Below are 27,224 nucleotides of genomic sequence, written 5' to 3'. Positions count from 1 at the left end.
TATAGAAGGATCTGGCAACTTCTGTTTCAGTGTATCTGAAGAAGTGTGCATGCACACGAAAGCTCATACCAAGAACTAACTTAGTTGGTCTTTAAGGTGCTACTGGAAGAAAAAAAAAAATTTGTTTTGACTATGGCAGACCAACACGGCTACCTATCTGTAACTAGATTTGTTCTAATGACTAAACTACAATGCAAATTTAGCTTTAGAATTTGCATGAGCTTGGGCCTTTTCTGTAGAACATCTGCATTGAGAAGCATTGAAAACTAGTTACTGGAGAAAAGGCAAGCAGCGGGGGAGGCTGGTTGTCTTCATGCCCTGGAGTCTTCCAAGAATTGTCCAGTTTTATAACTTGTGGTTTGGTGGCCATAGTAAAATTCTTGCTAGTCTTTTATGGTTGAAAATCATTGCACTATTCGTATGCCTGTTATATATAAGAACATTAAGAATAGCCCTAGATCAAAGGCCTATCCTATCCCACAGTGTCTGGCCAGATACCTCTGGGAAGCCCACAAACTAGACATGGTGGCAATAGCTCTCTTCATTGTTTCCCTGCAGCTGGTATTCAGAGACATGGTGAGAAATTCAGCGTCACACCCTTCTGATTTTGGCTTGCCAGACAGAGCATTCCGCACTCTCTTCCTCCTATAAAGTTTCTTAGTAGTTCTCCTGACTCTCTGGAGTGGATTTGAGGGAGGCACAGTGAAAGGAGGCAGGGAAAGCTCTCGAGGGAGCCCTGGCAGTGGCTTCTGCTAATGCTTAAGATCCCTTGAATTTGGGCCATGGTGTCACTGATCCTGGAGGTAGTATGCAGCCATCATGACTAGCAGCCATTGATAGCCTTATATTCCATAAATTTGACCAATCTCCTTTTAAAGTAATCCAAGTTGGTGGCTACTACATACCATGTGGTAGCAAATTCCATAGTTTTAGTTGTGCATTGTATAAAGAAGTGCTGCCTATTCAGCTTCATTGGGTAACAATTCCTGATTCTAACATAATCATTTTCACCATGCCATGCATAATTTTATAAAACCATATTGTATTTCCCTTACTTCCCTTGTTCACCTTTTTTCTAAAACAAAAATCTTACATTGTTGTAAACTTCCTTTGTAGGCTACCCTTTCTGCACCTTTTCCAGCTCTGTAATACCTTTTGGGGGATGTGGTGATCAAAATCTACACTGGTATTCCAAGTGTTTCAACAGCATAAGTCTGTATAAATGCAGTTACAATGGAAAGTCCCATTTAAAACTGAATGCTTTCTTTCAGGATTTGGAAGAGCAAAGCCGGCTAATAGCTGCTTCTAGTAGATCCAACCAGAGCACTGGGGAGGGACAATTTGTAGTCCTTAGCAGTAGTCAGTCGGAAGACAGCGATTTGGGAGAAGATGGAAAGAAGAAACGAGAATCTGAAGCATGAAGTGACTCTGGTGTGCAAGTCTTCGGACCTGTTGTCTGACATGGAAAGTCGGAGAAACAAAGGTGGTGGGTTTGCTTTATTAGATGAAACTCCATTGTGCTTTGATTTTTCTTAAACAGCCAGCTTAATGTGAATATGGACTTTCTTCCATATCATAAGGTACCATGGTGAAACTTAGCAGAAGTATACATGGCTATATATGGATCTTTTTTTCTTCTTCACTTGCCTTGCTGTGCAGATAATTTCATGAGGAAAAAATTGGTATAAGGTAAGCATAATAGACAAAAGCTTTTGTCTTCACTTTCAACCTGCATTGGATAACCATTTAGTGTGTTGTGGCAAAAACAGAGTCCTTTGACTCTTTTAAAGACTTAACAAATTTAATATTATGAAGTGGAGTGCAGTCTGCGAAGGGCTCTGCTATAATAAATTTGTTAGTCCTTATTTTTTCAAAGTTCATTTTGATTCCCAAAGATTACCGAGAACAGAAACAGAGTGCTTGCTTGTAGTTTAAACATGTCTGAAAATGAATTGCCAGCAGAGAAAAGTTCAGGAAAACTGGTAATGCTGCAATGCTATTTTTACTTGAGAATGTACTTGGTGGTACTGCCCTTGGCTATTCTGCATTATACTTCAGAGCACTTTGGTGTGGAGGGTGTCAGAGACATTAAAGCACATATTAGAAGTTAGGCTGCAATTGCAGTATGTGTTTTGGTAATGTACGAATACGTTTTGTAACAAATACAAATAGATGAGAAGAACAATTTGTATGGAGACATTGCCAACTATTATTTCAGATAAAACTGATTCTGTGATCCATGCCCATATTTGCACAATTTCTCTAAATACCATTTAGCAAGACTTACTGAACAATTCCACATACAGCATAAGTGCATTTACTGTAAACCTGCTGAATCACTGAGGAAAATTATGCTGAGCCTCTTCTTCTTGATCATTTTTAATTGCAAGTGTATGACAGGTTTAGTTATATCAAACATGTATTGGCCTTTTCCTCCAGCAAAGTAATACTATCAATACAAAACAGTGCATCTGTTTTTACAATAGTCAGATCCTTTAGTTTATGCAAAAAGAACAATTGGTCTTACCTGAAGAGCAGACTTGATAGGTTGCTGATGACTTGAATGAGTTGGGTATTATCTTATCATGTGACGAAGGCAGGAGGGCAAAGAACCCTGGGAGGCAGGTGCGGTCATTCCTCAGTTTTATATGATTCACCGAACTCCAACAGGCATTGAACTTACAGTAGGAATGAAAATTCTCTACATATGCCTGCCTCTCTCCTGGCTCAATATGTAAACTTTAAACAAACATATGTTGTAAACAATGCAGCAACTAACCAAATTATCAGTATCACTACAGTCTATTCCAGGGAGAGGTCCCATTCATGTCATCAGCAGCCTATCAAATCTACTCTTCAGATAAGACCAATTGTTCTGTTTGATTCAGTTGCTGATGCCATGAATGGGATGAACGTATCACAGCTTTCCCAATTAGGGCGGGTCCCAACTGCAGTTACAGTAACTAAAGCACCTGTTGAAGGACTGCGTGCCCAAAGGTAGCGTCAGCCAAAGCAGAGAGGTCCATTTTGTAATGCCTGGTGAATATACTTGGTGAGGACCAAGTAGCTGCTTTACAGATCTTTAATAAAGGAGCATTAACTATAAACGCAGCTGAAGTTGCTGTTGATCTAGTGCAGGGGTCAGCAAACTTTTCAAGCAGGGGGCCAGTCCACTGTCCCTCAGATCTTGTGGGGGGCTGGACTATATTTTGGAAAGAAAGAAAAAAGAACAAACACCAGGCAGGCCCCACAAATAACCCAGAGATACATCTTAAATAAAAGGACACATCTACTCATGTAAAAACACCCTGATTCCTGGACTGTCTGCAGGCCAGATTTAGAAGGCGATTGGGCTGCATCCGGCCCCCAGGCCTAAGTTTGCCTACCCATGATCTAGTGGAATGAGCCAATATGTGCAACGGCAGAGGCAACTTGAGTGACTCGTACGCTAGAGGTATGCAAGCCCTGCTCCACCTTGCAAGGGTGGAAGGAGCAACCTTTATACCCATAATTGAAAGGATATGAACAAGGAGTCAGTGATTCTAATGCCCTTTCAATATACACCTTCAGTGTAAGGCAAAGGTTGTGCCATGCTTTCTCTCTCAGATGTTTTGGATCTGGACAAAAGATAGGTAGCACCAACTCTTGCTGGACATGAAAGTGGGAAAGGACCCTCCGTAAAAAGGAAGGATCTGTTAGAACCCCTTTGTCTTTGTGAAAGATGCACAGATGTTTAGCTACCAATAATACAGACAACTCAGACACTCGACATGCGGACATAATGGCCTTTAAGAGAACCTTAAAGGATAGATACTTTACAGATATCTTGCACAAAGTTTCAAATGGTGGTTTCTGCAGTGCTGCCAGGAAGGAAATTCCAGGAAGGAAAACGATGTGCTACTAATGGATTTTGCAGAAATGCCCCATCAAAAAGTGTTTAACTAATGAGTTTTGCAAATTTGTGAAATGGGGGCACGACCTGTAGTGCACAAAACGGAAGATATTGCAGAAAATTGCCTTTTTAGAGCATTTGGTTTCAAACCATTCTGTCACCCATGCATTGAAAGTGTAACATAGTTCACATAGAGCTTCAGTTCCGGAAATGTCCAGAACTGAAACTCTATGTGGACACAGCTTCACTGTAGAAACACCAAGTCCAGGTTGCCTAATATATCCACACAGTGTAAGGTCTGCATGAGGCCAAAATGGTGAAGGTGACAGCTGCATCCAAGCCTTGATGTTTCAGACGGCTGCATTCAAATGCCATGCAGTCAAATATCGCCACTATGGATTTGGAAGGAACAATGATCCTTGCTGCAGTAGGTAGGACAACACTGGAAGATGGCAAGGAGGTGAGATGGCTAGCGCTTGGAGCTCCGACATCCAAGGCCTGCAGGGCCAGAAAGGGGCCACCAGGATGATCTCTTTCTATTCTGATCTTTTGGAGAACACGTTGCAGAATTGACTGCAGGAGAAAGGTATATAGGAGACATTTTGGTCAAAGATACCATCAAGGCATTCCATGCTTCTGCTTGACTGTCTTTGAACCTGGAAAAATAACATGAAACTTTATTGCAAACAGATCCACTTGACATGGACCTAGATACTCCTGAATCAGGTGGAAGACTTGCCTGTTGAGCATCCACTCCCCCGAATCGAGAAGGGAGCGACTCAGCCAATCTGCCTGTAAAGTGCTGTCCCCTGCAAGACTAAGGGTGTTCCTCTCCCTCCCCCCCCCCCAGTTGAAGAGGAGCAATGATTCTTTTTGCAGAGAAATTGATCTTGTCCCACCCTGCCTGCAAATGTGTGATTTTGTGGTGGAATTGTCTTTGTGGAGCAGCACATGGTTGATGTGCAAAATGAAACATCACCAACCTGGTAGCTCTTAGCTCCAACCAATTTATCAAGTGCTTCTGATTTTGTGGTGACCAGCACTTCTGTGCAAAGTGACCTTGATAATGAGCTCCCCAACCCTGAAAACTGGCATCTCTGATGATCACAGTTCTCCAGATCACGAATGGGAGTTCCGTTCTGTAGATTGGATTCTGCCGTTCACCATCTCATTGGCAGCCTGACCAGCGGAGGTAACTTGAGCACACTGCAATGCTTGTGAGCGATTGCCCATTGATGAGGAAGCAGAAACCATTGTAGGTGATGGGCGTGATCTGAGAAGCTGACATACAGAGGCTCATGATTATCGATAGATGCTTGATATCAATTTCCTTGGTAGATTTCAGCAGAGATGCTGCTGCTCTGATCTTGGTGCACTTTGGAGACTGAGCCACCAAACCTTTGACTGTGTCCAACTTGGCTTCCAGATGGATAAGCTGCTGTGATGGCTCAAGGCAGCTCTTCTCCTTGTTTATCAGGAAACCAGGGGATTGAAGGGCCAACATCATCGCTTGGAGATGCTCCCTGAGCTCTTTGCAGGGTTGTCAAGATATTTCCAGAGCCGATTCCCTTGACGTTTTCTACACGTCACACTTTCCAGTTCACACTGGCTGTCGATGCAATGCACATAATCAAGGCAAAGATACCAGTCAGAAATGCACATAACTGGAGGCAAGGACAGCTATCTCACCACCAGAGGTCCTCTTGCCCACGGGGGGGTGGGTTAGGAGAGGAGATGCCCCAGGTAGACAATGGCAGGCATCGGTCTTCATGCAGATACAGTTCCGTGCAAGGGTTTTGCCGACAAGTTCTTCCAGAGTGTGGTGATGTTTTGAGGGGCTGTTTACTTTTCCCTCCTTCCCCGTTTCATCCTCACCTGAGGAGATCGTGGCCATTCTCTTGACAGTGACCTCAGTTCTCAGGCCTGATTTCTGTTTTCCTTCATTCCTCCTCCTCCTGGCCTGGTTCAGATTGATATGGTCCATGTAATAAACACCAATCTGTTTCCCATCCTAAAGTTTCCATAAACAGTTTCCCATCCTAAAGGCAGTTCATCGCCAACACAGTCGGCAAATGCCGATGGCTTTGTAATCCACATGATCCGTCAGTGCAAGTGAAACTTCGGCTTTTTAGTGCTGCTGCCTCCGCCTGCCTCCCAGCCGGGCTCGTTTCCATCACCATGGAGCAGCTTGCTTCCTCCTTGGCCCTTCCCTTGAGGGCCCCCTCCCAGCTCCCTGGCTGGTGCTTGGCCGCTCCTGAGGCGCACACTGCTGAGTGGGATGGAGCCCCTCGCTAAATGCTCTCCTGCCTCTGTCACATGACGAGATAATACCCAACCCATTCATTGCATCGGCAACCAACTCAAATTGTGAGTAGATAACATAAATCAATTTCAGCCTGTTGATTCACTACTTTCTAATGTGGTCTGCCTTTTATCTAAATCACTTCTTAAAAGAAATCAACAAAATATATTCAGTAACTTTTTAGAAACAAGGTGAGAGAAGAAACCAATATTCTTCCCAAGCTTTGCAAAATCTATGCATCACTTCTTTCGACCCCAGCAGGTTTTCAGTTACCAAGAACACCTAACTTTGGGGAAAAGTAAACCCAAAGGAGAATTTAGCTTTTCTGTAGCAAAAGAAAATGCAGCAGCCAATATTCAGGACTTTTCAGAATACGCCAGACCTTTTCCACCCTTCTCCAGAGAGCTGGGGAGGGGAAATTCATTTTGGCCTTTATAACACTTTATCGTAATGTGTGTTAAGAAGCTTTTTCATACACATTGGGGGTGTTTCTGTTCTAAGCTATCTGAAGGAGAGGGATATCACTCCAGTAAACCAAATGGACTGCAGGAGCCCATTGAGCAGTAGTGCCATCTTCTTCTGTCTCCCTTAGAATAAGATTGAGGGAATGCCACCCATATAGTTCGTAGTTCTCTTCATGGTAAGGTAGACTAATTTTAATTAAGTTTTCATATTTTTGGGCAGCTCAGTTGGCAAATCTATATTAAATTATACCACTTTTTTGAGCCCTTAAAGCCATATTTAACAGTGCTCCCAGAGAATATAAAATTTGATATAACCAGTTCACTTCATCTGACAGATGAGTTGCTTTGTTCTCATGTTTCAAGCTAACCTCTAGCAGTTGTCACCTGCAATTTGGATATGTATATGTGTGTGTATACATGTATGTTAAATCACTGTATTATAATGTGTATAATACCAAATTTTCTCATTTATATAACCAGTTATTTTTTATCTTCCTGTTAAATATTGATCTCAAAGGGCTTAATGCTCTTTGTGGAACTGAAACCTGTCATTGTTCCCATATATAATCTGTATGTTCGAAACATTAAGGGAGAGTACGTTTATACCTGCGTAATAGTGGAATTCCCATTGTCAAAGTCTAGACATCTAACCATGAATTTGCAAGTATCTGGTTTATGTAGTGTGTACAGGTCCCACAACTTGCTAGAAAAGGGGCCACTGGTCTAACCTGAAAGGTTTTTCTCTTGGGTAATCATCCCTCAAGTGAGAAAGGCAGGAAATGCATCAAATTCAAGAAAGTAGGTTACTCTGCTCACTCTGTCCTAGCCAGCCTCTTTCACGACATGACCGGGACACAAAGATACATGAAAATAGAAATACAGTGGTACCTTGGTTTTCTGACATAATTCGAGTTCAAAAACATTCGAAAACTGAAAGCGGAAGCCTCAAAACGCAAGCCTCAATATGGAAAACTCAAAACGGAAGCAGCGTTTCCCATTCAAGTTCCAAGGTATGTTCGAAAACCGAGGCATTTACTTCTGGGTTTTTGGCATTTGAATTCCGAAATGTTTGACTTCAAAGGCATTTGAGAACTGAGGTACCACTGTAACACAATCTGCATTGCTACCATACCGACTTCCCCATCACAGTTATATATCAAACAGAAATAAACATAAAATTTGAAGAACATGTTAAAAAGTAGAAATTGTAAAACAAATTACAAGTTACAGATAACAATACATTAAAAGAAAATTCATTTGAAGATAATGCTGACTGAAAGCTGCCCTTACCCCAGGCCTTGAGGGACTATCATCAAGGAGACATGTTTCAGGCGAGATCAACAGTGCCACCTTCTTGAATGACAATTCAGTAAGTGGGATGCACAAAAGCAGGCGATATTAAGGTGGGGAAAGCATGCTGTCTAGGTCTTCAAGACATATCACATGCCTCCTAAGACATAAGTAACAATTTTATAATGCTTTGTGATTGCATTTGGTAAAGATCAACCCATCAGTCAGGTCTCAAAATAGATTCATTTGTAGGGAAGGCTGCTGTAGTTGTCTTAAATTTACTTAAATGAACCATAATGTTTCTTGGTACAGGTAACTTTAATGCTTCATAGGATGAAATAAATGCTGTTATAAGCCAACATGCTATGATAGTGGATGGCACCTTTTAACTAAAGGTTGTAGGATGAAAAGACACAAAAGAGCCTTTGTCTAAAATCTATCATTCTGTTGATGTGAGGAGGGCATTAAAAGGGTACATTATCGCCTTTCTCACACCAAGGGAATGGACAAGATCAGGGCAAAAAGTTGACAGTGTTTGCCATGGAAGCTAGTGTTAACCTTTGGCACAAAAGAAGGAACCTTTGGCACAAAAGAAACTCACTGTCCTTATGAAAAAGCACAGATATCTTGCTAAAGAAAGAGCACATAGCTCTGAATCCAATGTGATTGCAACTAAGAACACTACCTGGAAGGATAGGAGCAGGAGAGGCATAGACTTCAGTGACTCAATAGGATGATGCTGTAAGGCCAAAATAATTTTCTGAAGGTTCCACAATGGGTTCCACATTGAGATGTCGTTTAGACTTAAACGTTGCTGCTCAAGCACCATGCTGTCTCAACCGCCCTGGTTCTTCTTGTAATACTGGGTCTTGTAATAGTAGATCTGGCTGAGGTGGCAAGGCTCAAGGGTGTGACACCAATAAATGAAGCACTCCTGAGAATCACACATGTCCAGGCCAAGAATCGGTTGTGCCTTTTCTTCCTGGAGCTTCCAGAGTGAAAGCACTCCTATTTGGGGAGAAGGGAAGCATGCATAAGATCCTTCAGCCATGGAACTGGGAGCATATCCACTGGTTCTGCTTCTAGAGATGGATAGTGGGCAAAAAAACAACACATTACTGACCATTGTATTTTATTTTTACAATTTTTGAGAAACAAATGGAGACTAAGAGCACAATTGGCTAGACAAAAGGCAGGAACTGGACTGGCCAGGAGAAAGAGCACAGAAACCTAGTTGCTTGAATTTTTACGCATTTCTTGCCTTTGGATGCTAGCTGGCATGAAAAAAAAATCTGATCACTGTGCAAATTCATTCTATTTCTTGCATTAGTTTTACTATTGGATACGATCGCTGTATCTAAAAATCTGGCAATTTGGTCGGTATGGTCATGGTGCATTAACTCACCTGTGCCACACTTCAAATTGTATGTTAAAAATGAGGTTTCCTACCTGTTTCCTACATGTTCCTACATGTTCATATTGGAAGATTCTAGTGTGTAAGGTAATGTCATGAAGCAAACTTTCCCTTTTATTTTTGAAATAAAGAGTGAAACAGTTCCACCCCCCATTGTCAGATTAGGTCTTTGAGTAAGCTACCACATTTCAAGTGGGACTTAATTTTGAGTAAAAATGCATAGGATCGTGCTGTCAAGGAACAGAACAGCTAAACTCCACAGTGAGCACAATTGCTTTATTATATCTTTTATACTTCAGTTTTGTAAACTAGAATGATCAATGTTTCAAGGCCAAAATTGAAGAAAGGAAGATTATTAAATGTTTGTGAGAAGTGAGCTTCCTAAGATGTGCTTTTCTGTGTTACCCAGAAATATAGCAAAGCGAAAAATATTTTTGCATGTCCCTCTCTTCCCTAACATGATGTAATTGAAATGCATTCCTTCTAATTGTTTGCATGTGAATCTGAGGTTTAAAAAAACCTCAGATCAGCATTCTCACTTGTGTTCTCTGCCAAAAAAAAAGCACTAACACCCAAGTTTGGTGAAGATTAATTTTTTAATTACTATTTCTGGACATCTCTTTTTTAAAGATCCTTATGTGAGTACTCCTCGCTCTGCAAAATTGAATTTGCAACCAGTAGACTAAGATCATGTGCTGTAAGCGGGTAGAAAGAATAAACCAGCACACAACTGAAGGAACAATGATCTATAGTGAGGTTTATATGCAAGCAAAGCAGCTTGTATAATTATTATGGGTGACTTTTATAATGTAGTGGATGGTCAAATTCTTACAGTAATGTAATGGTTTGGTCCTGTTCTAGTGATTGTGATTTTTTGCAATGTTTTAAGAATCTAATACAGTTTCCCTGAATACTTGTTAATAATATCCAGTGATTGCCAAGTTGGTATTGTCAACTGCAAACTGAAATCTAGATACTAATAAACCTATCTGGGAAGGACCTTGGCAAAGTCCAGTCAATTTTAGAAGATGGTTTTCTGTAATGATTATGTAAAATATATTTTGTTTGCAATTGCTCCCTAAAAGGTCATCACCATCATCATGTTATCCAAAAAAATTAAAAAGATCCTGAAATTTTGTCAAATGTATTTTAAGTCTGTCAGTCATTCAGGAATCTTATTCATATATTTAATATAGTCAGAGATCATTTATTGTACTTAATAAAAAAGTTAACAGCTGGAATAATGTCTTTATTTATTTCCAGTAGAACAAGAAACATGCGCTTATTGTTTGTAAGAGCTTATATATAATTTTTATTTTATTTTATTTTAGTGTGGCTAGATTGGAGAAACTGAAACCATGTCCCTCCTGATGTGACTGGGGTTTTATTAATCCATCTGCTTTATATGTAATTTGCAAAGAATGAGCGGATCAGTCTCTCTACCTTGGGATGTTTGACATCCAGAGATGTAAAAGGGGAAGAAATTGCAGTACTTTGCATTACTTAAGCTTCGTTCTTTGTGGTCTCTGTGCTGCCACACACTTGGGCTAAATCAACTCTTTCACAAACAGAAGGACTCCGATAGCTACAACTTAAAGATGCACAGAATAACGTATAGGACCCCCTCCCAATACAACTCTATATATACCTGCATTAGTAAATTCCTTTGAGGTTTCCTTGTCCATAGAGATCATACTCCTTATAGAGAATATAGTCTTTCAAGCGGTTTGGTAATCGCAGAAATGTAAGGAAGACAGGGCAGCGTAGACGCAAACGTCCTAAGCACTTGCGGATTTTCAGACGACAAAGATGTTGCAGAGAACGGGTGTTTGCTGGAGGAGGAGAGAACATGCATTCATCGTTAGGCCTGCTTTTGAAACTTCTTGATCTGGTGGGAGTGGGTACCCGGGATTAAATCACAGGACAGCCAATGATATCTATAAGCACAACCTTGCATAAATCACTGTCTTTCCTATTTTTAAAAAAGAAGTGACTTATTTGCTTCCCAGAGTTGTGAACAATATCTAATGAGATAAATGGCTCTCAAGATAGGAAGAACTGTAATACTCTCAAGTTGCAAACCTATGCCTACTTACCGAGGAGTAAGGGCCATTGAACACAGTGCGAATTACACTTGAGTAAACAGATTGTTCTGCATGGATAGGAAAAAGCTCTCAGGCTGAATTGAGAAGTAACAGAAAACACTTTGAACACTGCAAAGTGTGATATTAAAAAGGCTAATAGTTTTATTACATCAAACTTTTTTTCGTCTTGTGTAGCCTCTGTCCTAGTGTAACCTTTGCAAATTGTGAGCTGTGACAACTGGTCCAGTGCCTTGATTAATCAAGGCAGAAAAGCAGATGTCAGCTCAGCCATCCCATTGTGGATTGACTCTTGCAAGTACACAGTGTGCTGAGTAGGATATAAATAATGCACTCAGCATTTGAATACACACCTTACTGTATCACTCATGCAGTGCATTAGTGATCCATTGGCAGTGTGCTGGGGATATTTTGGATTTCCTGAGTCCCAAGCCCCCTTGTTCCCCCACCATCCCCCTAGATAGGCCAAAAAAGTGTGCCAACCTGGGAACTTGCAAAGTTATTTTCCTTCTCAGTGGAAGGATTCCATCCCCACCCATTTAAAGACAAATAGGCAAGACGGAAAACAGAAGATCACTCCATATCCTCTCTTTTAGTCCTGGCAGGCACAAAGGGGCTTAGATATGATGGACCTGTAAGATTTTTCTGCTCTGCTCAGTAAGTTGGAGAGGTTGTTGGCCCACAATGTTGACATTTGCGCATAATGCTAAGCCAAGCCATGGCTTAACATGAACTTGGTGGCTGCTGAGAAGAAGATCACAGCACTTTCGATCCTCCCTAGTCCTCTTAGCTTAATGTGGTGCAGCAGCTAAGCAAAGGTGACATGAATGCAAGATTGTGGTCAAGCTCTTTCCTCCTTAACCACGATCTGTAGCCAAGGTTTGCTCCCGGCTTACCTTGACATGTGCACCATGCCGACAAGTCATCTTCTATCCAGAAGTCTGGATAACACAAGTGTACATGTCTCTCTCCTTACAATACAGTGAAGGGTTTATTATAGGCAGTCTAGGTGACTTCATAGAGACATGGGTGATGTCAGTATGACCCACAACAATTACATTTGAGTATTGTGGCTTTGAGTCACATTTATCAAAACCAAACCTGGTGGATCTTTGTACCCATATCCAGCAATTGTTTTAATGATATTTTAAGCTTCTAATGGTGGTGGTAAATGAAATACAAATGTTGCACTACTACATACCTACCCAACCTTGCCATTACATGTAGCATTTCCTCCCACTGGCTCCAACCACTGCCTGCCACATCCCTTTGGAGGCTGCTGATTTCAGAGCACTGACATTGGTTGGACCAAGGTTGCTGCAGAAAGGGAGGCTCCAGTGTTGGAGCTCCTATGCTTTGAATGTTGGAAGAATAGGTCTGATCTAGGGATTCTGGGAGGCCCTTGCAAGGACCACAAGTTTGAACTCTCAAATGTGATGCAACTGGTAATTTGAGGACAACAACATGCTCTGTCCCTCGTATTTGAATATTACATTTCTCAAGATGCTAAAATGTATTTGACACTTACTCAAAATTTCGTGGATTTCTGGCCAGAGTTTCTGTTCTTGAAGTACTACTTGAAGCTTAGAGCAGATCTTGACGTGATCCACATAATCTAGCATCACACGAACCACTTTCCCAGACAGGTGCTTTAACCACGCTACTGTTATCACCTCACAGAACTAAGAGAAGAAAAAAGAGCATTTGAGACCAGTTCATTCAGCATTTTGCATTATTAAAGTGCCCCAGAGGACTCAACCCAGTAAAGCCCTGGCCAAAACTGCAGCAAAGCAAACCAGCCATACAGCAAATTCAGTTCAGACTTCCGGGGTGGTGCCATCGGTAATGGCGGACTCCCTCTGAATTGGAGGGACCAGCTCCGCATGAAACGGGTCTTTTCCGCTGCGGCGAAGCGGGGACCCTTCTGGAAATCACAGGCGGATGAAGCCTGTGACCTTGGGACTCGGCGGGCACCCTTAGCGCCCCCCCAACCCGCAAAGGAACCCACTAACGGGCTCCGAAGCGACGAGGGGGAAGTGGCGCGGTGCTGTGAGTCAATTGCTTTTTCTGCGGAGCGAAGCCGTATAGCCGTTACTGGAGAGCGCTGCCTTTTTCCTGGGACAATTTGGCATCTAAAATAACAACCCGTGAGTACTGAAACACTGAATAATTCTACTTGAATTAAGAACTGGCGAAATAGAAAGGAATTTGGACTTAAAATTTACCCTAATTTGGTACTGAAACGGGAAGGTCTAAACAGGAAGTCAGCCTTCCGTTTCCTTGTAGCCAGAACGAAGCAAAGACAACGTAAACTAGAGCTTTGAAAATCACTTTTAAAGGATTGGCTTTCATCATTTAAAATCACTGAACCCCCCTTCGGCAGCAGTAGAAGAAGAAAGGGGATCTTTTTTGGGCTGTTTAAACCTGCAGAAGTGAGTTTAAAGCAAAGTAATTTTCCATCGTCCTGATCCTGGAGCGGGGTGTCAGAATTGACGTTTGAAGCTCATTGACCAGAAACAAATGTTTCTGATAGATAGTTAAGAGAAGAGAAACATAGTGATCCCATTGTTTCCTTTCGCATTTTAAAAGAACAAATATGGACAAAATATCCTAAAAAAGAAACTTTGTTGCTATTGTTATCAAAAGAAAGAACAACTAGAAGCTTTCCCCCTAGAGGGGGACTGTGAAATTGTAACTAATTCCTGGGAGCTTGCAGCTGTCTCAGATTACAACCGTGGGAAAGGATTTGTGACCTTGCAGGACAATGTCTTCAGAAGCACTGTTGGGTGCTTTCTGCAAAATAAATGCCCTATTGGATCAGTTAAGCCAGAAGACGGATTTAATGAATAATGCGGCCAGAACCCTTGAACAGGTAGTGGGAAATTATATGGAGCCCACTCAGGAACTAAAACAGGAGTGTGCCATGACAGAACAACTGAAAGAAGAGGATGTTGCTGAATCTTGGGCGCCAGAGACGGAGGGAGCAGCGGCCCAGCAGGAACATAAATTTTTGGAGTTGACAAATGAACTTGGAAAAAACCAGACTTGGAAAAATAAAGTTTGGTTAGGTTTGGAAATGGGGGGCTGGATAGACTCCCCTTTACAGGGAGATTTGGACTTTTCGAGTCTGGCAATGGGCCGTCAGATGTCTGGAGCTGTGGGGGCTCTCAATTTTGGAGGGAGTCTGGAACATGTTTTTAAATACCATATGGAGTCCAGTCTGGTCTATGGAAAAGGGGCTGATTTGTTGAAAAGGGTCCAAAACATTACTAAGCTGGAGTTCCCGCGAATGAAAGGAAAATATGAAGAAGAGCTGCGGAAGGGACATGGAAGAGACTTGAGGGCCTCGGATATAAGATTACCAGGTTAATGTGCTAGATTAATAGGTTAAAAAGGACTGACAAAGCCCGGGACCAGGAGGAAGGGACGCTGGATGAAGATTGGATTGTTTTTGTTTTTTTTTTATAATTAGGATTGTTTTATAAAATTAATGAATGTTAGAAAAATGTTGAAATGAAATTACTTGGCTCTTGTAAAAATGTCTAAAGAATTAGGTAAGAATGTTATGGTTAGGAGAAGTTGGTAAAAATAAGATTTAAGCTTTAAACTTTAAGGTTTCTATATGAGAAGATGAAAATAGATTAAGGTAATGTAATGACAGAATATTATGAATTAAGGAAAGGATTTGCTGCGATTATTATTAATCAGGATACAAGAAAAGGGAGGAGGAGGTCAAAGAAAGAAGGTATTGAAAATGGGGAATCTGAGAATGATGGTTTTATTTTTTATTTTTCCTTTTCTGTCTTGTTTTTTCTTTGTGTGTGTGTAATTTTTTTTTTCTAAAAACAACAACAACATTTTTTTCCAATAAATATCATTTAAAAAAAAAAACATACAGCAAATTCAGTTCAGAAAAAAATAACACCATTTGCAAACAGGATAACCAAGTACTAGCCATTTACTCTTAAGGAGTGCCATCTTAAGGTAGCATTTGATTTTGCAGTCCCATATATCAGGCTCCCTATTTGCCTTGAAATGCTAATACACAGGGTGCTTATTTCTTCCACTGTGACAATATCCAGTTGTTTTTTTTAAAAACTTCCCACTCCTATGCAGACTCACAGTTCTGGAGCCCAGCTGGGGGGAAATAGCCTGATGGGTGTTGTAGGGGCAAATCAGAAGATGGTGCAAATGTAAGCAGTCCTCCCTCCCATCAGAAGGACTCACCATTGTGTCTTTGATAACAGTTGAGGTCCAGCCTTCAAATATGTACTGGGAATGCACACTGGCTCCATGAGGACAATCGAAGCAGCGGTGAACATTGTACCCATAATTCAGCAACATCCTTAACATTACTTCATCTTTCAACGTGTACTGCAGAGCTGATGGGAAATGTGTTGTATTAACCCTACAGAAATAGTTCACATTGGCCCCATGGCGAAGCAGGATACCAATGAGCTCGTAGTTGCCCATTCTCAAGGCCAGCTGGAGACAGTTAACTGGGTCTTGGTTTGGTAGGGCTCCAGCATCCAGGAGCAACTGAACAGAGTCAATATCCCCATTAGAGACAGCAAAATACAAGGCTGACCTCCTCTCATCGTCATAGCCTTTGCGAATTCTCTGATGCAACATAAAATTGGCATCAAATCCAGATTTGAGAAGGAACTCAAGGCACTGAGGATGTCCACCTGCGGCTGCAGAGTGAACTGGACTGATCCCACTCTCCTTGATGGCAGCACTGTCCGTCACTGGAACCAAGATCTGTACAACTCTAGGGAGCAAAGCAAATCAAATCAAAATATTCTTCGAGAAAGCTCCAGCTTGATGAATTTTTGACAATGGGGACAATAGGTCATTTGTTGCTTCTCACTCAGGCAAAAGAGGAGAGGTTGTAGCTGCATGTGTTGGGAGTTTGTTCCTACAACTTCTGCATTTTTCAAAAGATGTAACATGGTACCATAGACACATGGGCAGACAAAGATCCCAAGAGGAAAAAGAAAACGCATAAATATATCCAAAATAAAACTGCAAATTGAGGAAATATATGAAAAAGAGGGTGGGGAGGAAGTTTGGTTTAGTTTGTAGCTACAAGGAAAGGAGAAAAGTCCAAATGTTGCTGTGGTATTGGTGGTAAGAAAAGAAATGAGTGGGAAGTTGCTGATCTTGTCTGCTCAGGAATGCACTTCAGTTGAATTGGTAGACCTTTGCACCCAAAACATTTACTGAGTTAGCCCTCAAAGCTTCTGTACAAGGGTTCTGTGCAAGTGCAGAACCTGTATGGAGGACTGCACAGAGACACTACCTGCCCGCGGACTATCTCACCAGAGCAGTGCACGCTCTGGTTATCTCCCGCTTGCACTACTGCAATGTGCTCTATGTGGGGCTACCTTTGAAGGTGACTTGGAAACTACAGCTAATCCAGAATGCGGCAGCTAGACTGGTGACTGGGAGTGGCAGCTGGGACCATATAACACCAGTCCTAAAGTATCTTCACTGGCTCCCAGTACGTTTTTGAGCCCAAATCAAAGTGTTGGTGCTGACCTTTAAAGCCCTAAACGGCTTTGGCCCAGTATACCTGAAGAAGCGTCTCCACCCCCTTTGCTCAGCCCAGACACAGAGGTCCAGCTCCAAGGGCCTTCTGCTGGTTCCCTCACTGCAAGAAGAGAAGTTACAGGGAACCAGACAGAGGGTCTTCTCGGTAGTGGCACTCTCCCTGTGGAACGTTCTCCCTTCAGAACTACATAACTTTTAGAAGACATCTGAAGGCAGCCCTGTATCAGGTAGTTTTTAATGTTTGACATATTACTATATATGCTGTAAGCTGCCAAGAGTGGCTGGGGAAACCCAGCCAAATGGGTGGGGTATAAATAAATAATAATAATAATAATAATAATAATAATAATAATAATAATTATTATTATTATTATTATTATTATTATTATTATCATCATCATTATCATCAATATCATTATTATCATCATCATTATCACCATCATTTCAGGTTTTGATTAGGTTTTTTACATCAAACTTGCAGATGAGTATATGATAAATTATTGCCCTGCTCATCTCCCGCAAATAGTTATGTCACAAGGCAGATTTTGGGAGAGAGCCGACCTGTAAGGCAGTGTTGACATGCCCAGGGCATATGACTAACTCCACCAACCCCACCCACCTCCATCCCAATTGTATAACCTGTTGGCTTTCATAACTCACAAGAGGTGCCCTCTATAAGCAGCTCTGTGAATGGGCAGGTGACCTGAATGCTTTGGTACATTAGCATCAGCTCCATACTCTAGTAGGAGAGAGACACAATCGGGATTTCCTCCTCCAGCAGCTTCAAATAATATGGATGCACAATCAGATGCCTGGGAAAGAACACTGGCACCTAAGGGAGGAAGAGCAACAGAGATTTAGTGCAATAGGACTTAGTACCCTCATTATAGCACCCTAGACTGCTATAATGTGAATTCTAGTTCTTTCAGAAAGAGTTGTGCTGGAATAAGCTGGGGTTTTTTGCAACAACTTTGAGATATGGGATCAGTATTACACTGCAACAGGGCCAGTCCTGAATAAAGGGCTCTTGTAGGCAAAAGTGGCGTAACACATTCACAAACCAGCAGGTCTCTTTTTGCACATCCACACACATACATCAAATTGCTACTACAGTCTCAGTTCCCATTCTGCTTCCTGATGCCTCTAAAACCTTATTCATCCTTTCTGTGTCCTTTATGCCTTACATCTGTGTTCTGAAAGTATGATGGAGCTAAAGAATCAACTTGCCACTAGTATCCCCAAACTAGAATGCAAATGCAACCACACCCAGAATGGGCCGTCTACAAAATTCCCACGCTCAGGAGCCTCAGTGGTCTTTGAACTTTCAATCGTGTCCTGAATATATACACTGAGTTTCATTCCAATATTTCAATGCTCACTGTAATGTAATATCTACCTTATGTTTTACGTCTCTTGGCTCCTTTTTTGTAGTAGCTGAATTGGTATCCGTGAACACAAAACATAAATGTGTGTTGGAGATGCTTGCCAGATATACCAACTGAGAATGCTGAACGAGCACATTCAAGCAAAGGTCTTTCTTACTTTGCTCACCCAGCAAAGTTTTGCAAAACTCCCAGTGTATACACCTCTCCATCAGCATTGGCTCCTTCAGGTTTGCTATCAACAAATCATTATGGGTTGGCTGCTGTGAATGAGCATTCAAAGATGGAGGGAGAAAACATATATGTATATGCCTGGACAAAAAATCTCTGCCATCCACTCTGTACAGAGTATTTTAATTCTATACCTGTGTTCCCTTAGTTAGAACAGCATTCTATCACAGGACTGGTCTGGCAATTACCAGAAAAACTAGTCTTAGGTGCATCACTTAACTTCCAAGTAATTGTATGAAAGTCCTCACCTTTACGCAATAGAATTTCCAGAATTTCTGTATGCCCATTCTGCGCTGCCAGTGCTAGAGGGGTGAGTCCATATGCACTCCGTGGATCTGGATCTGCTTTAGACCAAAGCAAAAGCTCCACCATGTTTTTGAAGCCTAGCCTGGCCGCCTCATGTAAAGCTGTCCTCTTGTTGACACACTGGAGATTGACATCGGCACCAAATTGTATCAGCAAGGAGACAATTTCGTACGAATTGTGTTTAATTGCTGTAAAATGTTAAGAAAGAGCAGCATTTTACATGGTTAATGAAAAAGACATCAAATCCAAAAGCTTCCCTCTCTTGTGAAACCAAGACGGGAGAAACCATTGCTTGGCTGCCTCGTGCTATTTATATGCAGCAATAAAGGTCATGTAGCACTGCAAGGGGCTAAACTTAGAATCAGACTTTGTGTTCAGTCCCAAATTTAGCAAAATGCAACTAATATTGACAGTCTTGTGCAACTTTTGCAGGTTTTTTCAGAGATTGAAGAAACTCCTCCCGATTCATGGAGGGCCTCCCTTTGAATGGGGTGCAACCAAAGAGGGAAGCAGCAGGCGTCGCTTGATCTTAGCTGATCAAGGTATGGGGAGAAGCACATGCTTTATTTGTAAAAGGTCTCAGGTTCAATTCCAGGGACCTCCAGGTGGGGCTGGGAAAGATTTCTTCCTGAAACCCTGGTGAGTGACTCAGTGTTGACAATACTGTGTGGGCCAATGGCAGCTTCCTATCCAAAGCACGCCCTTTCATAAAGGTAGAGAGGGCCTCTGGGCAACTTAAAATCGTGTACGGCTGGGTCTCCATGGCACAGAGCTTTGCAGCACACCTAGATGCCCTGCAAACAAAAGGGGAAATAAGAAAGGGCAAGGTGATCTGAGTGCTGTCCCTCAGTCACAAACCTCAACCCTGCCACCGCTGTCTAGAGCTTGGACTCCTTCCCTAGTCCCAGCATGGCTCAGAGAGGGGAAAAGGTAAGACAGGGCAGTGGAATGAGTCAAATTCAGGTCTGCCATTTGATCAGTACTGAAATAGACAATTGTTCCCCGAGTCTTTCTCAAAATGAGAAAAAGGTTTGATACACTCACATTATTTTAAAAAAACACAAAAAGCATCCAAAAAAATCACTACATGAAACTCTGCAATTTGATTTACCAATAATTAAAGCAGAATCTCCTTCTTCATTCTTCACATCAGGATTAAAACCATTGATGAGGAGAAATTTGACGTTTTTCTCAAGACATTTGTCCACTGCTACAAACAGAGGTGTTTCCCCTTTCAGGTTTGTCAGTTGCCACACCACGGGGTGTGAAGCTGAAAGATAATCAGGAGAGACACATGGCTTTGGCACCAAGTGAGCATACAAAGCTGACTTGAGAACAAAGCTGGGGGGGAGATCCTTCTACCTTTCAGAGTTATTTCTAGAATATTCTTGTTGGGTTGTGCTGCAGCTTCATGTAAAGGAAGGCACCCTTGCTGGTCTGCTTCCCGAAAAGCAGAGCCACACCTCATTAACTTAAGCAAAGCCTCTTCTTCACCTGTTAAGGGTGAAAGAGGTCACAATAATGCACCCTTCATGCTTTTTAAGTCCAAAGATAGATATGAGCATTGTTAACCCTGATGAACTCTAATTAAAATGGTGAAGGGGGAAGTTTCACACATCAAGTGCTTTTGGGGGGGGATGCAGGGGTACGCATACCCCTAAACATTTTGTGTATCTAACGGGAGAAGAAACTATTAAAAAAAAAGTTTCTTCTTTAGCACGGTGAATCGTCAGTTCCATTGAATAGCATGGTGAATCATCAGTTCCGTTGCTACCCCCGATGGTGGCCTCATTTCCTGTCACGGTGTTTCCTGAGTCTCAGACGGAAGCGAGTGTTTAATGTGTGAAGCAGGAGTTGGAATCTAGTGTGGTGATTGGTCAGTTTCATTGTATTTACTGTATTTATTTTTCCTGATTTGAACTATAAAATGGTGGTTTTCTTGAGTCAAAATGAGAGTACCCCTAAACATTTTTTTTAGAAAAAAAGCACTGCACACATCCATGTACATCACTTGATGGTTCATTATCAGTTAATGAATCCAGTTCTTTAAAAGTCTGTGCAAGATAAAGGAAATAAAGTACTCTTCCTTGTGTCGGAATCCCACTTAATTCCCCAAAGAAGTCAAAGCAGATACTTAACTGTCCGAATGGCAGTGATGATCTTCCTGTAATCTGTACTTGTAGCAAAATTAAAGCTGAAAGACAACCAAAAATAATAATTAAAATCAGCCAAAACTATTAATTTCTCCCTCTTGTTGCACAGCTTCCTAGCATTGCTCCTTCAGGATATTTCTCCCCCAAACATGAAAAGAAACAAGAGACAATGCTCACTTGTTATCACTCCAAATAGACATTTAATATGTTTGTTTTTTACCCTCAAGGCATTTGGATCTGGCTCAGTTTCTTCTGGTGTTTTTTGTTGAATCATCCCCCCTAATACACCGTGCTTGGATGGTCAGTTATCAGTTTAGAAATAAAACAAGAGTACTAAAAATAAGATAATGATATCTGCACATTTAGGGGGCTTATTTAGCCACACAGAAGTATATCTGCTTGCAAGTTAAAAGAAAAATTAAAGTGTAATTATTTGATCCCCTAAAGCTCAACAATGGCCTATGGGCAGTGCTTTCCAAGAGCTACTGAACGCTGCAGGCAACTCCGCCAAAGTATGTTAAGACTCAAGCAGCCTTTGCCAATCTGGGGAAGAGAGAAGATTGTTCAATCTGGCAAGCGGCAATGTTTGTGCAGACAGAACATTCATAATAGTGTGACATTTAATTTCACTCATGGTTCCCTGTAGGTCTCCCATCTTAAAGCATGGGTAGGCAAACTAAGGCCCGTGGGCTGGATCAGGCCCAATTTCCTTCTGGATCCGGCCCACGAACGGTCTGGGAATCGCTGCGTGGATCACCAGCATGCGTGTGCGTTCTTTTCCTCTCCCTCACATGCCGGTGCCAGCGGCACCTCCTCCCTCCCTCCTCCTGGCTTCTCCCCGCCCTGCCTAGAGGAGGAAGGGAGCTGGGCTTTGTTGGTGACGGTGACAGCAGCAGCAGAAGCAGCAGCACTCGAGCGGCCACCATTTTAAGCAACCCCTCCCCGGAGCCCTTTCGCACACTGCTCATTGTCCCTCTGCTGCTGCCGCCAGCCCCTGCCGCTCGCAAGACACAGGTAAGCAGCCACCGGGGCTCGTAGTGCTCTTGCATCACCCCCCCCAAATACAGTCCGGCCCCCCACAAGATCTGAGGGACAGTGGACCGGTCCCCTGCTGAAAAAGTTTGCTGACCCCTGTCTCAAAGAGCTGCAGCAGCATAGATCATCCGGAGGGCTTAATTCTCCCACTGAAATAAATGGGATTTTAAAGCCCTTTGCTGTCTGTGTCACCAGAACTCTGACAGGAGGTTCGGAACAGTGTGGGAAAGGCTGCCATTTCAAAGACACACAATGGCACCTTTGATGGCAGCATTCAGTAGTGGACATACTTTGGGACAATATAGGATTCATCATTAATGCAACTGCCAGCCTTAAAATTCTCTCTCTCTCTCTCCCCTTCTCTGGTGGCATCCCATAGCCTTAGACATCTTGCAGCTGAAGCTATGAAGGTCTGTATGTGATTGTTTCTAAATGTTTTAAATACTTTAAAAAATGTTTTGTTTTACTACCTTGTTGTTTGCCACCCTGGGCAACTTTGAGAGGAAAGTCAGGAGAAACTTAATTAACTGATAAAGATAATAATGATGCTGTGTGGAGATAGCTTGCCTCTCTGTCCAGTGCAAGAGGTGAACAAGACTTCTGAATCTTGTGAGGAAAGGAACCGTAAAAGTGTGACTAATGAATGTACAATGCTTCACTTTGGATGAATCATTACTAAAATGACTATGTTATTCACTAGCCATAACATATATCATGATAACCACTCACACTCAAACAAATACATAAAATGGAGAAAAACCCATGTACATAACACTATTATGCAAAATCATTGAATGTCACGATAACAACACTATTGAAAGAGTTTATAGCCTCCAGCATGGGCGTAGCCAAGATTTTTGTTAGGTGGGGCAGGCATTTGTTGTGGGGGCAGAACCTCAGATTTGTATTGATTTGTATTGATTTTGATGGATTTAGGGGGAGCATCTGCCTCCCCTTGGCTACACCAGTGCTGGCATCCAGTGCTATGTTTTGAAGCCGCACATTCAAAAGTTTCAACAATATCTAGAAGGACATACATACCTGTCATTTCTTGCTGAAGCCTCTTTCTCACTCTTTTGAATGTCCTGCAGACTTTGCTGAATGACATACTGAGTTGGAATGTCATCATCAACATCATCATATATATCTGTAGTACTGTACATGCTAAAACCACATATCTTGGAAAACAAGTAGGATCAAATAGCTGTTCTATGCTGCAAAGACGATTTCTAATTCTTTTATTTCTTCTGCACTTCCAGAAAAATTAGTAGCTATATATGTGGAAATAAATATATAGAATTAGAAACAAATAGAGCTGAAACAAAAGCAGAGATGTCTTAACTTAAAAGTCTCAACTGATCTCTTTTTTAAAAAGCAACAACTTGATTTCCTGCCCACTGTCAGATTTTTCCCATGGTAGGAAAAAAGGGATCACATCAGATATGATGCTGAGAAATCTATTCTTGACCTTTACTATTGCTTTGCTCAATACTTGTTTAACTATTGGGGAACATACAGCTGTTGTGTTCTTGCCCCACCTCAAAAAGGTCATTGTAGAGTTGGAAAATGTTCAGAAAATGGCAATCAAAATGATCAGGAGCCTGGAGCAACTCCCCTACGAGGAAAGGTTGCACAATTTGGGACTTTATAGTTTAGAGAAGAAGTGACATGATAGCAGCTTACAAAATTATGCATAGCATGGAGAAAGTGGATAGAGAAAAGTTTTTCTTCCTCTCTCATAACATTAGATGTTGATTTCTTCAAGTACTCTGGAAGGCACATAGGACACAAAGTGGATTGCACCCATTAACAACCCCCCCAAAAAAATTCCAGAGTAAAACTGCTCAGAATTTAACTTCATAAATAAAGTATAGTAACATATAGCTTCAGAGCTTTTCCTTATTGACAGACAAGTATTTACATCTGTTATACACATCTGGTTACTTTATGAAAGCACTAATATTTGCCATGCATATTGCAAATATGGTGAAATGTTATTCTCTATTACTGTTCAGGCAGCACTCCCTATGGTAAGATGGTTCAGGTTTCTACTATTCATGGATACCAAATAGATATCTGAAAAAGTATTACAAACATTTTGAAACTAAGCAGGTGGCTAGAGGCAGTTTGAAACAGAAAATATTTATCTACTAAGCTACCAAACATTTTACCATCAATAATTTTGGCTTAAAGCAAAGCATGCAGGTAAGTAGAGGTTTTTGGTACTACAGTTGCAATAGGATTTAAAAAATGCCAGAAGTACATATATACTCTTTAAAGTTTTTATTGTTGCTTTTAGAATTTCATTAAAAAGATTTAAGAAAAAGCACAAATCCTCCTCACCTTTCTTCCACATTTGAAACAGAGAAGACCTCACACTCTAAGCAAATGTTAAAACGAAGTGTGACGTTTTATGTATTGAAAAATGATCCTTTGCTTCTTGCATAGCCCATATCCATTAATAACTTACTATAAATACCTGACCATAAGACACTCTGTTATGCATGCCCACAAGTTTCCCCATGAGGATTACACGAAGGTTAGCAGAATTCAGAGACATGAACCTGACATGTGAAAAAAAAGATCAGAAGGCCAGACATTTTTCATCACAATTCAAGAATTGCTAAAGGAAATACATTTCTCAATAGTACCAACTCAGAAATATCTTAAATGCATGGGAATGTAATTAAAACAGCTTCAAAAACACAATACATTAAAAACGGATAAATATCAGACAACATATCATTATCTACACTTTTCATAAACCTGGGGACATGATGCACCCAAATTTGAGGATTTTTAAAGTCCCATTGATTTTAGTGCAAGATAAACCAACGGGTTCTCAATTACCATTGAAATCAATAGTACGTAAATGTGCTTAACGTTAGACAAATGCTTAGGACAAATTTCCAACAGGTTCAAATTTATTTACATATCTTTGCGTTCACTGTGCCAGAGTGGACCTAACTAATCCTGGCCAGTACAATGTCACATTGCAACTTTTTAGTTTACCATTCTTTCTCCACCATCTGGGTGGGAAAGAGACTCTCCCCACAGTTTCTCCTTGAGCTTTGAGTGACTGGCTGCTGGCAGCAGATGCTGCACCACAGAAGGTGCTCACTAGTGGGTAACTGGCACTGGTTATATAGACTCTCTTCTTCCAGGATGCTAGGCAATTGCTAGTGCTATTATTCTGAATAGCACCCTGTGCACCTGTTTTTTCTGCTTTTCATGTGATGCCTTGCACCACTTCTTTTGAATCCACACTACTGCTCTGGGCAAGTTGAATGGCCATTAAGAGTTGAGAGGGGAAAACCAACATCTGTAAGCAACAGGAAAGTGATCCTCCAACAGCCTCAAAATGCCTTGTTGATACATTAAGTAAGCCATTATTTTATACTAGCAACTGACAATATTGTTACAAAAGAACAGGAGAGTACATTGGTAACTTTACAAAGGAATAACAATCACGTTTAATTTTTAATTGCAAAATACTGCAATCAATTTAGAAGTTCAAATGATCAAACTACATCAGTAACAAAGTTCTTCACTTAGGAGAAGAAATCTCCCCGTCTTGTCATGTTTTGATTCTGAGTTTTTCAACATTAGTCATCCAGCTGGCAAAGCAGAGCAACCCCTCGCTTAATCCAGTGCTGGACTGGTTGATCAGTTAATAGCATTAATGCAATGACAAAGTTAGTAGAATGCCCAGTGGTCGAAAGGGTTCCTTTACGCTCACTTGTCTTGTAGAGTGGACACATGTAAGCATTTGATTTTTTTATGGCTGATTTTTTTGCTGTAAGGAGAAAAAAACATTTTTTATTATGCTCTGTTAAAAAATATTGAGAATACTGTATTGCATAAATAATTTCAGCGCTAAATAAATATCTTTTTTTATTCAGTAGAGCCTAGGAAAAAATTACTGTTCAACTTTATGTAAGCAATAATTTGTAGGCTACCCTGTAACACAGCAGAATCAGTTTCATCAAGAGGCAAAAAAGAACAGCCACCCAACATGATGCATCTGTTGCTGGATTGTATGAATTCAGGCTGCTATCAAAGTCATAAGGGCTGCCCCAAGGGTATATTTAAAAATCCTACACCTACCAGATCTGCAAGTCAGGGATGAGATTCTAGCTTAGACTTCTCCGTGACAAGTTAGTTCAGAGAGTTTGGTTTCCTTGTTTTTCTTTTACGTCTATTTGTTTATTCAAAAATATACCCATTCTTTCAGCTCTGTAAGCTGTTGAAGTGGTTTGGCAGGAATTAGAGAATAAAATCAAATGAGACCTAAACATATCTAAGAAATTAAATTTAACCCACATCCAGGAACTGGGCACCATCTTAAACCAGTAACAGGAACTCTGCGTGACACCAGTGCAGCCAAAGTAAGGACTAGATCCAACAGCACCCAGAGTCTGCTTGAGCTTAACATCAGAGAGCATTCAACAAGCCAGCCCTCCACCCATAGTCAAAAATAGTCCAGAACATCTGGAAGGCACCCGAGTGGGGAAGGCAGGTGTCATGTAGTCCGGCAACAGGTACTACAGATGACATTGCTGCTTGGCTTTTCAGCTCTGATACTGAATGACATCAAAGCTCCTACATGTGTAAGGAGCTGAGTAATTGACCTTAATGTATATGCAGTAATACATTGATTTCCAAATACTATTAACTTCTGAATTGTCAAAAGGTATTAAAGTTTAACAGAGATGCTGAAGTAAAAGAATGCAATGCTGGATAATAATCACACACTATCTATTTAAGGACAGTCTGAAAGTGAGCCCATAGATTTGACTTGGGAGCCACAGACCCAATCATAATTCTGTTTACCCATTAAGTCTAAGTTCACCATTAAGTTCACCCACTTGCAATCCAACCAGACACTTTACACATTTAGCCATAAAATAATGGCCCTTTGATAACTAATATATATATATTGTTTCTATTTCAGGAGTAATGCACAAATAGGTTAAATAGGTTAAATAATAATTATAATTCATTTGTCATGCTTATGTTATCCTAATGAATAGGACACTACATGGACAAACATGAAACAAAATGCTATTCTTCTTTGTTTACCAGTCACTAGCAAAAGAA

At 41.2% G+C, this 27,224-nt stretch overlaps 3 protein-coding genes across 7 annotated transcripts in view; 1 reads left to right on the top strand and 2 right to left on the bottom strand.

Annotated features, from left to right (window-relative positions):
- Nucleotides 1–10,606, top strand: part of APPL1 (adaptor protein, phosphotyrosine interacting with PH domain and leucine zipper 1) — a 37,713-nt gene extending 27,107 nt beyond the window's left edge. The window contains exons 22-23 of one of the 3 annotated variants that reach the window (XR_014545347.1): nt 1,272–2,498; nt 2,861–10,606. Coding sequence is in view for 1 of the 3 variants with exons in the window: in XM_083603032.1 (XP_083459158.1) it covers nt 1,272–1,421 (150 nt within the window). In the remaining 2 variants the exon portion in view is untranslated. Of the gene's footprint in view, nt 1–1,271 lie in introns of all 3 variants that reach the window. The other 2 variants (XR_014545348.1, XM_083603032.1) reach the window with 2 other exon arrangements.
- Nucleotides 6,292–24,688, bottom strand: ASB14 (ankyrin repeat and SOCS box containing 14). 2 transcript variants are annotated; one of them, XM_083603072.1, is made up of 11 exons: nt 24,468–24,688; nt 23,166–23,395; nt 21,071–21,130; nt 20,299–20,430; nt 20,048–20,206; nt 18,879–19,124; nt 17,678–17,849; nt 15,692–16,235; nt 12,993–13,146; nt 11,011–11,194; nt 6,292–9,030 (listed from the first exon to the last, which is right to left on the bottom strand). In XM_083603072.1, the coding sequence occupies exons 2-10, from the start codon at nt 23,263–23,265 to the stop codon at nt 11,016–11,018; spliced, it is 1,746 nt and encodes a 581-aa protein (XP_083459198.1). In that variant the 5' UTR covers nt 23,266–23,395; nt 24,468–24,688; the 3' UTR covers nt 6,292–9,030; nt 11,011–11,015. The 2 variants fall into 2 exon arrangements, with proteins under 2 accessions (XP_083459198.1, XP_083459197.1); XM_083603071.1 differs by having other exon boundaries at nt 20,299–20,434; nt 21,079–21,130; nt 24,468–24,541.
- The window catches only part of DNAH12 (dynein axonemal heavy chain 12), a 92,018-nt gene continuing 89,186 nt past the window's right edge, over nt 24,393–27,224 (bottom strand). For both annotated transcript variants that reach the window (XM_083602808.1, XM_083602809.1), the window contains one exon: nt 24,393–25,920. In XM_083602808.1, the coding sequence (XP_083458934.1) occupies nt 25,730–25,920 (191 nt within the window). In that variant the 3' untranslated portion in view covers nt 24,393–25,729. The remainder of the gene's footprint in view (nt 25,921–27,224) is intronic.

Source organism: Podarcis filfolensis (genome assembly GCF_964270895.1).
Source record: "Podarcis filfolensis genome assembly, chromosome: 2".
Classification (NCBI taxonomy): domain Eukaryota; kingdom Metazoa; phylum Chordata; class Lepidosauria; order Squamata; family Lacertidae; genus Podarcis; species Podarcis filfolensis.
The sequence above is the reverse complement of the archived record's forward strand: the minus strand, read 5'-3'. Positions and strand labels throughout refer to the sequence as shown.

What these genes read in the sequence shown, in the direction of transcription:
- ASB14 (XM_083603071.1), bottom strand. Translation starts at nt 23,287, where the DNA reads ATGTACAGTACTACAGATATATATGATGATGTTGATGATGACATTCCA. An exon ending in AGATCATCACTGCCATTCGG is followed by an intron (nt 20,435 to 21,078) that starts ACAGTTAAGTAT and finishes CTTTCACCCTTA; the next exon opens with ACAGGTGAAGAAGAGGCTTT. An exon ending in GCTTATAGAGGGCACCTCTT is followed by an intron (nt 16,236 to 17,677) that starts GTGAGTTATGAA and finishes TTTGCTCCCTAG; the next exon opens with AGTTGTACAGATCTTGGTTC.